Here is a 17,804-nt window from a genome sequence, read left to right as displayed (position 1 = left end):
GCGATGACGGGGTGAGCTCCCATTCCTCGGTCCCTGCTCCTGCCAACCTAGCAGTTCAAAAGCATGTCAAAGTGCAAGTAGATAAATAGGCACCGCTCCGGCAGGAAGGTAAACGGTGTTTCCGTGCGCTGCTCTGGTTCGCCAGAAGCGGCTTAGTCCTGCTGGCCACATGACCCGGAAGCTGGACGCTGGCTCCCTTGGCCAGTAAAGGGAGATGAGCACCGCAACCCCAGAGTCAGCCACGACTGGACGTAACGGTCAGGGGTCCCTTTACCTTTACTTTTTAGGGCAAAGATGTTGAGCTTCTTCGGGGGAAGCTGGTGACCTACTGGTGATCTGCCCCAGGCGTCCATTGATCTAGCGGAAGATCACGATGTACCTGTTGGACATGCCTGCTCTAAGACAAATTCTGTCGTGGTGCCTTCATCAATTCCTCTCCCCTACCCACTGCTCTGTTGCCTTCCAGCTTTCTTCTACAGGCATGTTTTGCCGGCAGATGAAAGAAGGAGTTTTCTCTCCCCCCCCCTCGCCCTGCCATGAATCTGTGTGATGGATGAGTCCGTTCAAAAATTTTTCAATTTTGCTTTATTAAAGACAGGTGGGAAACCTCCAGGGCTGCTGCAACAGGAAGGCCAACAGAACAGGATCTCCGGAGGTAGAAATAGTCTCCTGACCTCACCTCCCCCCCCTCTCTCTCTCTCTCTCTCTCTCTCTCTCTCTCTCTCTCTCTCTCTCTCTCTCTCTCTCTCTCTCTCTCTCTCTCTCTCTCTCTCTCTCTCTCTCACACACACACACACAATGTAAAGTTTATAAAATCTGGAGAAAATGGGTAGAGCAGGAATTGGGCAATGTTGGGTTTTGGGGGATACCTGTAGCCCCCGGTTTAAGGATAAATCGCTCCGTTTGCAGGGGTTAACACAACACGAGAGGTTCGTAGCACGAAACGAGCGAAAAACCTTGGCACCCGTTTGGAGGGGATTCGAAATTTCAGGACGAGGCCGCAACGAAGCCAAGCATTCCTACAATGAACAACTTTCGCATCTCTGTATGTGGGATTGCAACCGGGCAAAAGTCTCTCTAGCCAAGGTTTGCCGCTAAACGCTACTCGTTCTTCATTCTGGAAAGGAGTTCGATAGCCCTAAATGGCCCAGTATCCCTGAAGGAGTGTCTCCACCCCCATCGTTCAGCCCAGACACTGAGGTCCAGCTCAGAAGGCCTTCTGGCAGTTCCCTCCCTGCGAGAAGCGAGGTTACAGGGAACCAGGCGGAGGGCCTTCTCGGTGGTGGCGCCCGCCCTGTGGAACACGCTCCCACCAGATGTCAAGGAAATAAACAACTACCTGGCTTTTAGAAGACATCTGAAGGCAGCTGTCATGGTCCAGTTCACGGGCGAGCAAAGTCCCGGCTGGGGACATCGGGACCAGGGGCAAGATGGCGGGGTGGGAGCAGGAACGAGAGTCCAGAAGGCAGGAGTCAGGAAGCCAAGGGTCCGAGGGTCAAGAAGCAAGGAGTCACAAAGTCAGGGGTCCGAGGGTCAAGAAGCAAGGAGTCACAAAGTCAAGGGTCCGAGGGTCGAGAAGCAAGGAGTCACAAAGTCAGGTATCCGAGGGTCAAGAAGCAAGGAGTCACAAAGTCAGGGGTCCGAGGGTCGAGAAGCAAGGAGTCAAGGAGCCCAACGCAGCAAGGCAGGAAACGTGTTGCTGTGGCAAAGAGCCGAAGAAAAATGCTGACCTTATATCCCTTCCCGGCTCTTGCCACCAGGTGCTGTGAGTTACCAATCGACCTCACCTGTGCGGCTGTGCCTTGCCTCTTCAGAACAAACTTAGGAAGGCCCCAGTCCTGCGAAGCCCTACTGGTCCCAGGGCCTGGCTCCTGCATGCACTCTTGACAGCAGCCCTGGGTAGGGATGTTTTTAACGTTTGAAGTTCTATCATGTTTTTAATATTCTGTTGGGGCGCGGGTGGTGCTGTGGGTTAAACCACAGAGCCTAGGACTTGCTGATCAGAAGGTCGGCGGTTCGAATCCCCGCGACGAACTGAGCTCCTGTTTCTCGGTCCCTGCTCCTGCCAACCTAGCAGTTCGAAAGCACGTCAAAGTGCAAGTAGATAAATAGGTACCGCTCCAGCGGGAAGGTAAACGGCATTTCTGTGCGCTGCTCTGGTTCGCCAGAAGCGGCTTAGTCCTGCTGGCCACATGACCCGGAAGCTGTACGCCGGCTCCCTCGGCCAGTAAAGCGAGATGAGCGCCGCAACCCCAGAGTCGGCCACGACTGGACCTAATGGTCAGGGGTCCCTTTACCTTTAATATTCTGTTGGGAGCCACCCAGAGTAGGTGAGGAAACCCAGCCAGATGGGTGGGGTATAAGTAATATATTATTATTATTATTATTATTATTATTATTATTATTATTATTATTATTATTTATTATTATTACCCCTGCAATTTCCTGCGTATTCCTTCTTCTCTCCGTTCTCGAAGGAGCACCATGGGCGAGTATATTGTATTTGTGAAGCTTCTCATGTCCTCTCCAATCCGGATCATCTCTTTGACGAGACAATAGCGCCTTTCATGTCGGAACGCCAGGCCCCGCCGACGCCCCGCTTTTCCGTATGACAATCCATCATCTGCCGACTCTCGTGACGGCCGCTAAGCTCTTTCCCTCCGCTGCGTAAAGAGTTTAATCCCAGCTTTCTTTGACAGCTAATCCCAAAATTTTAATCATTGTTGTTGTTTTAAAGGGGTGGTGGTGGTTGGGATGAATTTCCTTTGGGGAGGGGGGGGAGAGGAGGAATGAATTACCTGGAAAGGAGTTGAAAAATTTAAAGAGGGACCCCCCTCCCAAAAATTTTTGGCAGGTGTTGACTTCGCAGGGGTTAAGGATCAGCCCCCAAAGCGAGCTTTTTATGCCATTTTAATAGCTCGTTTAATGAATTAAGAAAGCGAAAGAGAGGGGGAGGCGATCCCGGCTCCCTAGAGACAACTTTCCGCTAGACGTTCGCGACTTTCTCTTCCCTTTGTTTCATAGAATTGTGGAGTTAGAAGCCCAACCCTGTGCAACTTGAATGGTCATGATTCGATCTCGTGCCCCATTTTATTTGTTTAGTTATTTATTTCGTACGCCCTGCTTGATGAGCCGCAGAGCAGTTTACAAAAAGGAATCAAGCGATAAAACAACCCACAGCTAAAGACAGCTGTTTTAAAATTATTTTTACAAATAGAGTGGTACCTTGGTTCTCAAATGGCTTGGTACTCAAACGCCTTGGTTCCCAAATACCGAAAACCCAGAAGTAAGTGTTTAGGTTTTCGATTTTTTTTTGGAAATTGAGCATCTGATACGGCTGCCGGCTATTGTTTCTGGTACGCCTCCGCCAATCAGAAGCTACGCCTTGGTTTTGGAACATTTTGGAAGTCAAATGGACTTCTGGAACGGATTGAGTTTGGCGCTTTTTTGTCATTTTATTCCCCTGCTTCGGGCCCGACCATCTCTCGCAGGAATCTGTTCCAGCTCCAAAAGAGTTCGTGGGCACCAGGTTAGGGAACGCTTAAGGGTCGAAACACCCCTTCCCCCTTCTTGAGCCAAGTCTGAGGCTACAAAATTTTTGTCCCTGCAGGTTGCGAGATCTTGTCTCTGCCCGCCCTGCCAGCAATTAGGCTGGTGGCCAAGATCTCATGGCCCTCCCTGCCTTATCATTTAATAACTTGCTGTCAGCTGGGGGAAACTTCTCAAAATTCTTCCTGGCCGCATCTCTCCGTCGATTTCAGAGTTCTGAATTCCCCGCTCGGGTTTCCCGGAGGGGGCTGCTTCCGTCGTTCTGTCACACCCAGCCACCCATCTGCAACTCATTCCCATTCTGAATTTTTGCACAATTTTTGCTGCCCTCATTGCGGTGTTCCTACCTGCAGAAGGTGGGGAGAGACTGAGACTCCAATTTCATTTCAGCTGCGATTTCTGCATTGCAGGGACTTGGGGTACGTAATCCTTCCAGCTCCACAAGTCTAGGATTCTAGGGACAGCAGAATGAGCTAAATCATTGATTGATTGATTGATTATTGGCACTCCGCCTTTCCTGCTAGGTGCTCAAGGTGGCATTTCCTGCTAGGTGCTCAAGGTGCTCACCCCCTTCTCTCACATTTAATTAATCAATTACAGGGAATCTACACATTGCTTAAGGGACTCAGGTGGCACTGTAGGTTAAACCACAGAGCCTAGGACTTGCCGATCAGAAGGTCGGCGGTTCGAATCCCCGCGACGGGGTGAGTTCCCGTTGCTTGGTCCCTGCTCCTGCCAACCTAGCAGTTCGAAAGCACATCAAAGGGCAAGTAGATAAATAGGTACCGCTCCGGCGGGAAGGTAAACGGTGTTTCCGTGCGCTGCTCTGGTTCGCCAGAAGCGGCTTAGTCCTGCTGGCCACATGACCCAGAAGCTGTACGCCGGCTCCCTCGGCCAATAAAGCGAGATGAGCGCCGCAACCCCAGAGTCGGTCACAACTGGACCTAATGGTCAGGGGTCCCTATACCTTTAGGGAGAAACTGGGACGGGCAATTTTTCCTGTCCCTGGTTTCAGGAAGTGCAAGTTTGCAAACTGAGCTGAATTTATTCCCCTCTATTGCACTTTCTCTCTCTCTCTCTCTCTCTCTCTCTCTCTCTCTCTCTCTCTCTCTCACACACACACACACACACACACACACACACACAATTCTTGGCATGTTAGCTGCCCTAATTCTTCTACTCCTTCTCTTTAAAGAGCCAAGTGAAATTAGCCGATGTGGCCAAACTTTGCAGACCCAGCTCAGCCGCGCGATGCCACCTTAATGAACGGCTCATTGTCTCCAGCTCTGCTAATTAGGCCCATATCCCCCACATTCAAATGATGGAAACCAGTCGTGTGCGCTCACGTAAACGTTTTTAAAATGTATTTTTTGAAAAGCACTTGGGGGGCAGCGGCGGTGGAGAAGGATTGAAAAGGCAGCCTTTCCCCGTGGTTTTCTTTAAAAAAAAAAAAAGGAAAAGGGAAAAAACCAAAACAAATTCCACCAGGAAGTATTTGGCAGACGATGAGCCTGCTCTGTTCAACTCAAGTCTTTAACTCTTGCCAACTGTAGCACAATCCTAATCGCTGCGTTTTATTATTTCCTCCTCCTCCCTGTCGCCCCCCCATTTAGGGGGGGGGGAGACCCGGCAAGAGGTTTGGAGCTGTTTCAAGCCAACTATTAAAATTCCTTAAGCATCATTAAGAATAAGACAAAGAGAAGAGGAAGGCACTGGGGGCAGGAGGAGACCCAAAAACTTGCCAGCGGTTTTTTTGAGGAGGGCATTGCGGAGCCCGGCCTGCTCCTCTTCCAAAAGTTTATGGGATGGTCCTCATAAGCAAGGGCCAGAAAACATAGAAGCAACGAGGGACAGTCGGACCATTGGAACCCGTAGCTTTCAGGCTTTGGAAAGCTTTGGAAAGCATTTCCTAGAGGAATGTTCCCGTTCAAATCAACCCTCTGCTCAGAACCATTTGTTGTTTAGACGTTTAGTCGTGTCCGCCTCTTCGTGACCCCCTGGACCAGAGCACGCCAGGCCCTCCTGTCTTCCACTGCCTCCCGCAGTTTGGTCAGACTCATGTTTGTAGCTTCGAGAACACTGTCCCACCATCTCGTCCTCTGTCGTCCCCTTCTCCTTGTGCCCTCCATCTTTCCCAACATCAGGATCTTTTCCAGGGAGTCTTCTCTTCTCCTGAGGTGACCAAAGTCTTGGAGCCTCAGCTTCAGGATCTGTCCTTCCAGTGAGCACTCAGGGCTGATTTCCCTCATAATGGAGAGGTTTGATCTTCTTGCAGTCCATGGGACTCTCCAGAGTCTCCTCCAGCACCAGAATTCAAAAGCATCCATTCTTCGGCCAGCAGCCTTCTTGATGGTCCAGCTCTCACTTCCATACATCACTACTGGGGAAACCAGAGCTTTAACTATACGGACCTTTGTTGGCAAGGTGATGTCTCTGCTCAGAACCTTGAGGACCAGAAACTTGCTTTACTATTGGCTCTAAACCAGGCACAGCCAAACTTGTCCCTCCAGATGTTTTGGGACTACAACTCCCATCATCCCTAGCTAACAGGACCAGTGGTCAGGGATGATTGGAATTGTAATCCCCAAACACCTGGAGGGACAAGTTTGGCCATGTCTGCTCTAAACAGTAACCCTGAACCTACTTCAGATGTGAACTCCACCCCTATCCCTAAGATTCAGTGAGTATCTGCATTGCCCATAGGGCTATTTCATAGAATCAGAGAATTGCAGAGTTGGAAGGGATCTGCGAGGGTCCTCTAGTCTAACCCTCTGCAATGCAGGAATCTCAACTAGATATTTGAGGATTGCTAACGTATCTCCTCTCCGTCTCTTTTCCAAGCTAAACATACCCAGCTCCTTCGACCGTTCCTCATCAGGCTTGGTTTCCAGACCCTTGGATCATCTCGGTCTCCTTTCCCTGCCCACCTTCCAGCTTGTCAACACCCTTCTTAAATTGTGGCACCCAGAACTGGACACAGGATTCCAGGTGTGGTCTGACCCAGGCAGAATAGAGCGGTTCTATGGCTTCCCTGGGACACGGGCGACGCTGTGGGTTAAACCACAGAGCCTAGGACTTGCCGATCAGAAGGTCGGCGGTTCGAATCCCCGCAATGACGGGGTGAGCTCCCGTTGCTCGGTCCCTGCTCCTGCCAACCTAGCAGTTCGAAAGCAGGTCAAAGTGCAAGTAGATAAATAGGTACTGCTCCGGCGGGAAGGTAAACAGTGTTTCCGTGCGCTGCTCTGATTCGCCAGAAGCAGCTTAGTCCTGCTGGCCACATGACCCGGAAGCTGTACGCCGGCTCCCTCGGCCAGTAAAGCGAGATGAGCGCCACAACCCCAGAGTCAGTCATGACTGGACCTAAAGGTCAGCGGTCCCTTTACCTTTATATATATATAAAAACGACAAATTAATGCAAACTGCATCAGATTTCTCTCTCCCACCCCCACAAAACTGGAGTTGAAGAGGAGAGGGCCATATGATGATCACAGAACTGAACCCTGGTTAGACGACCCGGAGAGATCCGTCGCTGTGTTTTGCAAAGGCGCAGTTTCCTAAACAAAGCTTCCAGAAACCGTCTGTCATTTTTCAAGTTTTTATTATAAAAAAATACAGAATCCAAATAAGGTTGTGGGTATTTCTTTTCTCTTTTTTTGTGTGTGTGAGAAGGGTTGCATGGGGAAAATAATTTTTTTGTTTTTACCATCAGCAGGACGACAGGGATGGAAGATGGCGTGTGGACAAGACCGGGAGAAGTCGAGTTGAGCGAGCCAGAGACCACAAAAGAGAAAATTACTTAAGAAACTCTCCCTCCTTCTCCCTTCATTCCCATCTCTTCCCAGACGGGGAAAAGGAAAAGGCTGGGTTCTGCCACAACGACGACAAAGAAAACTTGTGGACTGATTTTTCTTAAAACAAAGAATAGTAAAGATGGGTGCGGTTTTTTAAAACAAATTGCCGTATTTTTGGCTCTATAAGACCCCCTTTTTCCCTCCTAAAAAGTAAGGGGAAATGTGTGTGCGTCTTATGGGGTGAATGCAGGCTGCGCAGCTATCCCAGAAGCCAGAACAGCAAGAGGGATTGCTGCTTTCACTGCGCAGAGATCCCTCTTGCTGTTCTGGCTTCTGGGATTCAGAATATTTTTTCCCCTTGTTTTCCTCCTCCAAAAACTAGGTGCGTCTCGTGGTCTGGTGCGTCTTACAGAGCGAAAAATACGGTGCTTTCAGATTTCCCTTGGTTCTCCACCATGGCCCGTCATACACAACGTAACACATTTGCATTAGTATAATATATATAATTCTATATATATATATGTATATAAAAGCAAAGGTCAAAGGCCAGGCTGCAAGGCGACAGCTCAGTGTGATCCTGGCGGAAGTGGCTGGCATACTTGCTTTGTTTATTACATTTAAATAGCGCCTTCCCCCCCCCCCCAAGGAGAGCTCAAGGTAGACGACATTGTTCTACTCTCACAACAACCCTGTGAGGTAAGTTCAGGCCGCCAGATGGCGACTGTATTCCAACCGCCTCGGGTTGCACCCAGTGAGCTTCCTGGGGATTCGAACTCTGGTCTCTCGCAGGCCCCTTTCCCCCAACGTGCTAACCATTATGCCGCCCCACTTTGGGAAGCGGCGCTTCCGCTGCTCCAGATGTTCTGAACTAAAACTCCCAACAGCCTCTGGCGGGAGTCGTAGCGCAAAACAGGGTGCCGAGTTGGGAGGGCTGGCATGAGCTGGCCAAGAGGAGAGCAGTCGAGGCTGTGTTGGGGGCACAGGAACCCAGCCAGGATTTGACCGCCCTGGTTCCTAATTCCTTGAATGAAAAACGGGGGGCTTTTGCTGCGATCCGGAAAAATGCCGCTTCGATTCGAGAACTGCAGGCCTTCTAAGGAGTTCTCTTGTCGCTGGGATTTCCTTTTTAACACCCTAGGTCTTTTCCTCTCTTTCAAGGAATCAGAATTCCTCCCTCTCATTTTCCGGGCTTGAGTTGGGCTGCCAACATTTCCGGCGGAAGAGGCGGACGGATCAGGCCGATGGTCCGGCAACCTGTTCTACAGAAACCACAACTAATACAGGATGTGGCAGCTAGGCTGGGGACTGGGAGCGGCCGCCGAGACCACATAACACCGGTCCTGAAAGACCTACATTGGCTCCCAGTACGTTTCCGAGCACAATTCAAAGTGTTGGTGCTGACCTTTAAAGCCCTAAACGGCCCAGTATCCCTGAAGGAGTGTCTCCACCCCCATTTTCCAGCCCGGACACTGAGGTCTAGCTCTGAGGGTCTTCTGGCGGTTCCCTCCCTGCAAGAAGCAAAGTTACAGGGAACCAGGCAGAGGGCCTTCTCGGTGGTGGCACCCGCCCTGTGGAACGGCCTCCCACCAGATGTCAAGGAAATAAACAACTATCTGACTTTTAGAAGACATCTGAAGGCAGCCCTGTTCAGGGAAGTTTTTAATGTGTGACAGATGGGCAGGGTGCAAATAATAAATTATTATTATTATTGTTATTCTCACCATGGCGAAAAGGGACACCAGCAAGCGGGACCCGAGTTAAAGAGCAACACTCTCCCCTCGTCTGGTTTCCAGAAAGAGGGCATAGCCATTGTGGCTACTAGCCGTCAACAGCCCTCTCCCCCTCCAAGATCTCATCTCATCCTCTTTCAAAGCCATCCAGGTTGAGTGGCCGTCATTGCCTCATGTGGCAAGGAGTTCCGCAGGTTAACTGTGCATTGTGCGAAGGAGGGCTTTCTTTCACCAGGCCTGGGGAAGGGCTCTAGCTGGGTGCCAGATCACCTGCTTGGCATGTAGAGCGTCCCTGTTTCAATCTCTCGGAAGCCCCTGGAAGAGACCCCGCCTGAGACTGGGGGCAGCTGCTGCCAGTCCGTGCAGGCAGTAACAAACTCAAAGGCCCATTGCTTTGACTCAACTTCTTCTGTTCCTAATCAAACCCAATTTTCTTCCTGTTTGAAAGCATCTCTTTTTTCCAGAGTCATGAGGAATAGACACTCGTTTTACTTTTAAGGGGAAGGCTGTAGCTCCGGCCTGAAGCTCTGGACAGCTGCTGCCAGTCCGTGTGGGCTGACTGAGCGTTAAGGCACTTCCCCGTTTTCCTTGCCTGTGAGAAACTGGAACGGACAGTTCCTTGGGGTAGATCTACTGAAATCAACAGAGATCTCTAACTTAAAGTCCGTTCGTTTTCCATAAGCAGAAGATTCGATTTGTGGTTGCAATTTTGCCGTATTATGGGGAAATCTTAATAAATAAGAAAAACTTTTAGAAAAGGTCTGTTAGTTTCAATGGGTCAACGTGAGTATATGTCGGCTGGCCACGATCCACTCGTTTCCATCCTGCGGTTTCACCTTAAAACTACGAAGCCTCTTTGGAGAACACCTGGAGGAAAACCAGTGAGACGTTTTCTCTCGCTGTATCAAAAATCTGGCCTCCTTCCCCTATTTATTTCTTAAAAGGAGAACACGGTGGTTCAAATAAGAACCTGTTTTTTTTATAAATGCATTGTGTGTGTGTGTGTCGATTTGTTTCCAAGAAACGCAACTCTGCGTGGTTTACAAAGGACTGAATGAGGACGAAGCGACGGCAGGAGCAGGTCATTTGAAAAACATTTTTTGATCGTCGAGAGATTATTGCAGGTTTTTTTTTTTAAAAAAAGAAAGAATTTTAGGTTTCCATTTTTAAAAATTAAAAAAAAACCACAACCAACCAACAACATTTCCCCCACCCTCCCCAAGGAAATTAAAACTTAAAATAATAACAGAAAAAAACCGTCCATCAAAACCATTCATTCTCGGCAAAAAGGCGTTAAAAAATAATAATAATAATAATAATTCATAATCACAGTATTACGCCTGATGGCAATATGTACAGGAATAGAACAGCTGTTCCAAACAAGTCCCTTGGCTCAGAGAAAGACAGAGTTGGAGTTGGGTGGGGGGGTTTGTATTTGCTGTTTTGCAGGGTCCCCGTCCCTGCCGGCTCCCGCCTGGCAAGAACGAGAGGGGGGGAAAGATATCCATTGAAATATGATTAAGCACCAGGGAGGCAGTCTCAAGAGACGACGTATTCTTGCTACAGTTCCATGACAGGGTGGAAAATCCTGTTTCTTTTTTGGGGGGGTAGGGAGGGAGGAGGAACCAAGAATTTGGATAATATTTTAGGGATCAAAAACCTCTCCTTAGCCGTTAAAGTACACCAGTGGATCTGTCCCTTCCTGACATCCCGACAGCAGCAACGCAAACAAGGGTCATTGGGTGATTCTTGTGCTATTCTCAGGTATGGCACACCTGGGGTCAAGCGAGGAGAGCCGGGGGGTCAAACGTGGCCTGCGTAGCCCCCCGGCAAATGGCGTGTGGTCCTTTCACTTCTTCCCCCAACCTCCAAATTGGCTGCGCCGCCCAGAAGCGAGATGAGGGGCCCAAAATCCACAGCGCTGGGAAATTAGCGGCGAAGGACGGATAAGCACGCTAGTGGGTGTTTTACGGGCATCCCGTACCCCAGAAGGAAGATTATCGACAGCAGGCACATCCAACAGGTACCGTATTTTTTGCTCTATAAGACTCCCTTTTCCCCTCCTAAAAAGTAAGGGGAAATGTGTGTGCGTCTTATGGAGGCTGCGCAGCTATCCCAGAAGCCAGAACAGCAAGAAGGATCGCTGCTTTCGCTGCGCAGCGATCCCTCTTGCTGTTCTGGCTTCTGAGATTCAGAATATTTTTTTTCTTGTTTTCCTCCTCCAAAAACTAGGTGCGTCTTGCGGTCTGGTGCGTCTTACAGAGCGAAAAATACGGTAGATTGTGATCTGCTGGTAGATCACTGGACGTCTCTGGTAGATCACTGACTCCCCCCCAAAGAAGCTCAACAACAACTTCTTAGGCTCCCCTAAAAAAGGCTCAACAGGTTTGACCTGAACCCCAGGGCAATGGGCCTTCCTCTGTCCTAAAAAAACTCAACAACAACTTTGACCTGAACCCCCAAAAGGGGGTAGATCACTGCCAGTTTTTAACTCTGTGACTAGATCGCAGTCTTTTAGGAGCTGGCCACCCCTGATCTACAGTTAAGAGACTCACAAGGTACAGATGTCAACATTATCCACCCATCCTTTACTGACTGCGGAAATTTAGCACCAATTTGAACTGCAGCAATCGTTCCAGGGCTTTAATTCTTTGTGACTGTGTTTTGTTGTTGTTTGAATTTTGCCTTAAGGGACACTATATATGTGTGCGTGTACATATGTACGTACCCTTGGTTCTCAAATGCCGAAAACCTGGAAGTACCGTATTTTTCGCTCTATAAGACGCACCAGACCATAAGATGCACCTAATTTTTGGAGGAGGAAAACAAGGAAAAAAATATTCTGAATCTCAGAAACCAGAACAGCAAGAGGGATCGCTGCGCAGTGAAAGCAACAATCCCTCTTGCTGTTCTGGCTTCTGGGATAGCTGCGCAGCCTGCATTCGCTCCATAAGATGCACACACATTTCCCCTTACTTTTCAGGAGGGGAAAAGTGAGTCTTATAGAGCAAAAAATACGGTAAGTGTTCCGGATTTCGAACGATTTTTGGAAGCCGAACGTGGTTCCCTGCCAAGCTACAAATCTTCCTTTCTCACCCTCCTGCATGAGACAAGGCACTGGGTTGGCTTAGAGTCCCGAAACCGTTCTTGTAAATAGGAAGGAACCATAAATAAATAACCCCTTTTCTCCTTTACCAATGGGACCACTTTTACTCTTTTTGGAGTGATGTTTGAATTAACAGTTGGTGTTGGGTACTTCTTGCTTCCTAGCTTTAACTCTCCTATATAAACCCAATTTTATGTCTTTAAAACCCAATACAGTCAAACCTCTGTCGTCAGACGTAATCCGTTCTGGAAGCCCGTTCGACAACCGAGGCACGATTGGTTGCAAGAGCTTCCTGCACTCAAACGGAAGCCACGTCAGACATTCAGTTTCTGAAAAAGGGAGCATTTACCGTATTTTTCGCTCTATAAGACTCACTTTTCCCCTCCTAAAAAGTAAGGGGAAATGTGTGTGCGTCTTATGGAGCGAATGCAGGCTGCGCAGCTATCCCAGAAGCCAGAACAGCAAGAGGGATTGCTGCTTTCGCTGCGCAGCGATCCCTCTTGCTGTTCTGGCTTCTGAGATTCAGAATATCTTTTTTCTTGTTTTCCTCCTCCAAAAACTAGGTGCGTCTTGTGGTCTGGTGCGTCTTATAGAGCGAAAAATACGGTACTTCCAGGTTTTCAGCGTTCGGGAGCCGAAACGTTCCGAAACGGAGCCGTTTGGGAACCAAGGTTTGACCGTGTAGACTTCCTTTCCTTGGTGCCATCAGGGCCGCTCTTGACACTCTTTGCCGCCAAGGAGTGTGGTGGAGTCTCCTTCTTTGGAGGTCTTTAAGCAGAGGCTTGACAACCATATGTCAGGAGTGCTCTGATGGTGTTTCCTGCTTGGCAGGGGGTTGGACTCGATGGCCCTTGGGGTCTCTTCCAACTCTATGATTCTATGATTCTATGACACCAGCTGGGCTCAATTTTGGGGGGTGTTTCTTACTCAAATCCACATTGGATGCCCACCGTTGGAGCGTGGTCCTCCCTCTGGGGGATTTTGACCAGAGGGCCATGGGCAATTTTCGCTGGACGATGCTGGCGAGTGCAGGGAGCAGGGCTGCCGACCCCAAACACCCCACTGCTTAGAGTTGGGCACTCTGGGACCCTGGTGTCTGTTGCCAAACGCTTGCAGATGATGCCCCAAGCAGCCTGTTTGGGGTGGGGAATGGACCCACAGACAAGACAACCTCCATCGCTCACCCAGTTGTGTCATACGTAGTTGGCCGTACCATGCGCTGGTCTCCTCCCTGCCTTCCCCCAACTCCTCGCGGGGTTTAAAAACAACCCTCCCACGGCACGAGAAACCCCTTGCCCAGCCATCGTGTCAAGTCCAGAGTCCTCCTCTTTGGAGCGACGGGCAGAACATCTCCTCTCCCGTAGACCGGCGACGTCTTACGCAACATGCGAGGCGTCGGTTTTACCTGCTGAGTCCGGATGGCAGTGGGTCCGCTGCACCAACAATAGTTAACAGAAACAGGGGGGGGAGTGGGTCTAAATCAAAGGCTGATTTGGGCAGAGCGGGATCCTAGTCCTCTGTGTGGTTCGGGGGGCCGATGGTCCCCTTTGGCTCCTAGGTCCCCCCGATCCTAGCTGCCTGGTGTGTGAGTTTTGCGAGTCAGGGAATTTGGCCACCGCGGTGGAACGGGCTGCCCGCCTTTGTCCAAGGGGACACAGAGAGGAAGAGGGAAAAACAGAAGGGCAATATGAGGCACCTGCTCCTCCCTCCTCACTGCGATGTCTCTTTCAGTTCCAGTTGCAGAAAAAAGACCGGCACAAAAAAACCAAAGCTGGAAGGAAGGGACAGAGGGGTGTACAAGGAAGGAGACTATATTTGGTCTAGAAATTTTGAAAAGCAAAACCCCATGGGGTGGGGGTGGGGGAGGGAAAACAGGAACCCCCCAATGGGGTTCTATCCCGGCCAGACGAAAATGGTCCACAGAGCATCTTGGAAGCACAGAACCTGCTTGCCTCCCGCCGCAGGTTTTCAGAAACCGGTCTCTTGCCTTCTCTGTCCAGCTCTCTCACTGATCCTTCCGCCGCCCCAGATCTGATGGGGTGTAGCGGGGGTCCGGTTGTGAACCGTAACAGTGGCTTGACCTGGGAAATGGAGGCAGGGTCCGTCCACCTGCTATCTGAGGTGCCCCGATCCGCAAGCTCGTCTGTGGCTGAGACCGCAGTTCAGAGATCCATTGACTACACACCCTTCCCTCCCCACACAAAACTGAACAAAGTCATCGCCGCGAGTTCTCTCTTCATTCTTCGTTCACGCCCTCTCTCTCTCGTTCGCTTTTTCAATCCTCCCCCCCTCGTTTTTTCCCCCCAGCGGCTGCTGAAAAGAGCTCCAGTTTTCTTCCTCTTCTGTCCTCACCTAGCAGGGCTAGGAAGTCAGGATAGTCCAGAAAACCGGGACCACCACCACCACGAAGAAAGTCTCGGGGACCCGGAAGCTGTGGCAGGAGTTATTGCTGGTGAATATCGGTTCTGGGGACTCGTAGAGAGAATCGTCTGCGAGGAAACAAAAGAGGGGGTATAAGAAGGGGAAGAGGGAGTGAATGATGTACCGCTGGGTATTTGACTCCCAACAAATAAGCGAAAATGTTCGGAGCAAGGTCAAATGATGGTTGGAAATGTAAGGAGAAGGAAGGCACCTTTCTCCACATGTGGTGGAACTGTAAAGCGATAAAGGAATTCTGGGAGATGATAGATAATGAGTTGAAAAAAAAATGTTTAAAATAACCTTTGTTAAAAAAAACCCAGAAGGCTTTTTGTTAGGAACTGTAGGTGCAGAGATACCGAAAGAACTGAAAAGACTGTTTATGTACGCTACGTAACAGCTGCAAGGATGTTGCTCACCCAGTGTTGGAAAGGTGACAAGATGAAGATGGACTGGCAGATGAAACTACTGGACTACGCAGAGATGGCATGATTAACCGGGAAAATGAGAAACCAAGAGGGTCAAAACTTCAACAGAGAAAACCATAATGAGGTAGAAGCAAGTCAGCAATATAATAACTTGGAAAGAGATTCAACCCAAAACGGATATCATGTACAAAAAACACTGGTATTGGTTTGAAGTATATTAAGTAAGTCTTATCGATATGTATTTTTATTGTCAAATTTTTTCATTTGATTTGATCAAATTGCACCCCCCTTCCTACGCCCCTGGTGACTGGGAGTGGCCGCCGAGACCATATAACACCAGCCCGGAAAGACCTACATTGGTTCCCAGTATGTCTCCGAGCACAATTCAAAGTGTTGGTGCTGACCTTGAAAGCCCTAAACAGCCCAGTATCCCTGAAGGAGCGTCTCCACCCCCATTGTCCAGCCCGGACACCGTGGTCCATCTCTGGGAGTTTTCCAGCAGTTCCCTCCATGCGTGAAGTGAGGTTACAGGGAACCAGGCGGAGGGCCTTCTTGGTGGTGGCGCCCTCCCATCCGATGTCAAGGAAATAAACAACTATCTGACATTTAGAAGACATCTCAAAGCAGCCCTGTTTAGGGAAGTTTTTAATGTTTTATTGTGTTTTATTGCATTTTTAATATTCTGTTGGGAGCCGCCCAGAGTGGCTAGGGAAACCCAGCCGGGTGGGCGGGGTATAAATATTATTATTATGGAGGAGGCACATGAAGAAGGGCCTCAGATCACTGTTTGTGGCTCTCCCTGCCTGATGTGGGAGGAAAATCCATAATTTAACAGTGCGCCCTGCAAAGAAGGACTTCCTTTTACGTGGCGCTTTTGGGAGGCAGCGATGCTTCCGAATACTTACCGTATTTTTTGCTCTACAAGACTCACTTTTTCCCTCCTAAAAAGTAAGGGGAAATGTGTGTGCGTCTTATGGAGCGAATGCAGGCTGTGCAGCTATCCCAGAAGCCAGAACAGCAAGAGGGATTGCTGCTTTCACTGCGCAGCGATCCCTCTTAGTGTTCTGGCTTCTGAGATTCAGAATATCTTTTTTCTTGTTTTCCTCCTCCAAAAACTAGGTGCGTCTTGTGGTCTGGTGCGTCTTATTGAGCGGAAAATACGGTACGTGCTGGAGAGATTCCCGAAGGAGGGGAGACATCCTGTTGCGCTCAGGGCATTCGGCCAGCCACTGTGAGAACAGAACGTTGGACTAGAGGGGTCTCCCTTTGGCCTCACCCAGCAGCCAGGCTTCTCGCTGGACGGTGCATTTCCGCAACCCAGTTCTGTCTTCATCTCGCCATTTCCTGGCCCCAGCCCAGCCGCCCAGGTTGCCAGCTTTCTCTCGTGGGCAGTGTGGGTGTGCAGAAAGGAAGAGGGTCAGGACCCAGAGGGAAAGGGCTGCGTGTTGACAAGCTCACAATCCGCCCTCTGGCTGCCTCTCGCAGGCAAGAGTCCATTTCAAAATAAACGGGAGGCATTTTTATTTATTTCTTTGCTCAATGGACCCCAGCCAGCCGGCGGAGCTTTGCCAAGATCTTCCAGTGCCAAGGATGCCTCTTGGGGGCTGGTGGCCTTGTGGCTAACAGATTGAGGTTGAATCCTGACAAGATAGAAGGACTGTTTTTGGGGGACAGGGGGCGGGCTGGTGTGGAGGACTCCCTAGTCCTGAATGGGGTAACTGTGCCCCTGAAGGACCAGGTGCGCAGCCTGGGAGTCATTCTGGACTCACAGCTGTCCATGGAGGCGCAGGTTAATTCTGTGTCCAGGGCAGTTCCATCTGGTACGCAGGATGAGACCCTCCCTGCCCGCGGACTGTCTGGCCAGAGTGGCGCATGCTCTAGTTATCTTCCGCTTGGACTACTGCAATGCGCTCTACATGGGGCTGCCTTTGAAGGTGACCTGGAAACTGCAATTAATCCAGAATGCGGCAGCCAGACTGGTGACTGGAGTGGCTGCCGGGACTACATAACACCGGTCCTGAGAGATCTGCATTGGCTCCCAGGACGTTTCCGAGCACAATTCAAAGTGTTGGTGCTGACCTTGAAAGCCCTAAACAGCCTCGGTCCTGTATACCTGTGTATCCACCCCCAGCATTCTGCCTGGACACTGAGGTCCAGCTCCGAGGGCCTTCTGGCGGTTCCCTCCCTGCAAGAAGTGAGGTTACAGGAAACCAGACAGAGGGCCTTCTCGGTAGTGGCACCCGCCCTGTGGAACGCCCTCCCTTCCGATGTGAAGGAAATAAGCAGCTATCTTCTTTTTAAAAGACATCTGAAGGCAGCCCTGTTTAGGGAAGTTTTTAATATTTAACGCTGTGTTGTTTTTAACATTTGATTGGAAGCCGCCCAGAGTGGCTGGGGAAGCTCAGCCAGATGGGCAGGGTATAAAGAAATTATTATTATTATTATTGGCCCTGCCTTCGGTCGAGGGGTCAAAAGGCGGCTGCTTGTCGCCCGTCCGATAATCCCACCTGGAAAAGGCCCTTCGTCAGCCGGCGGCGCAGAAGAGCGTCGGCTAAATTACTGCGAACGCCGTTCCCCCGGCTTGCCTCGTCTTTTAAAGTTTACGACGGGATTAAGGGTGGTTTTGGCAGGATCATAGCCAGGGGAGGAGGGGAAGGAAGGAACGACAATATCCACAAATGCCAATCCCCCTTTGTGTTCTGCGTTCGGCTCCACCGCTGCCTCCCCCTTCACCGTCCAGGATTATTATGAGCAAAATGCTTGTCGGAATCACAGAAGAGGG

At 50.0% G+C, this 17,804-nt stretch overlaps 1 protein-coding gene across 1 annotated transcript in view; it reads right to left on the bottom strand.

Moving 5' to 3' along the window:
• Positions 1–13,973: 13,973 nt before the first annotated feature.
• EFNA2 (ephrin A2) overlaps positions 13,974–17,804 on the bottom strand; it is a 175,358-nt gene continuing 171,527 nt past the window's right edge. Inside the window, exon 4 of the mRNA XM_081895938.1 lies at positions 13,974–14,665. Coding sequence (XP_081752064.1) covers positions 14,538–14,665 — 128 coding nt within the window. The 3' untranslated portion in view covers positions 13,974–14,537. The remainder of the gene's footprint in view (positions 14,666–17,804) is intronic.

This window comes from Podarcis melisellensis, assembly GCF_964234715.1.
Source record: "Podarcis melisellensis genome assembly, chromosome: 18".
Taxonomy (NCBI): Eukaryota; Metazoa; Chordata; class Lepidosauria; order Squamata; family Lacertidae; genus Podarcis; species Podarcis melisellensis.
Note: the sequence above shows the minus strand (reverse complement) of the source record. Positions and strands in the feature narration are given on the sequence as shown.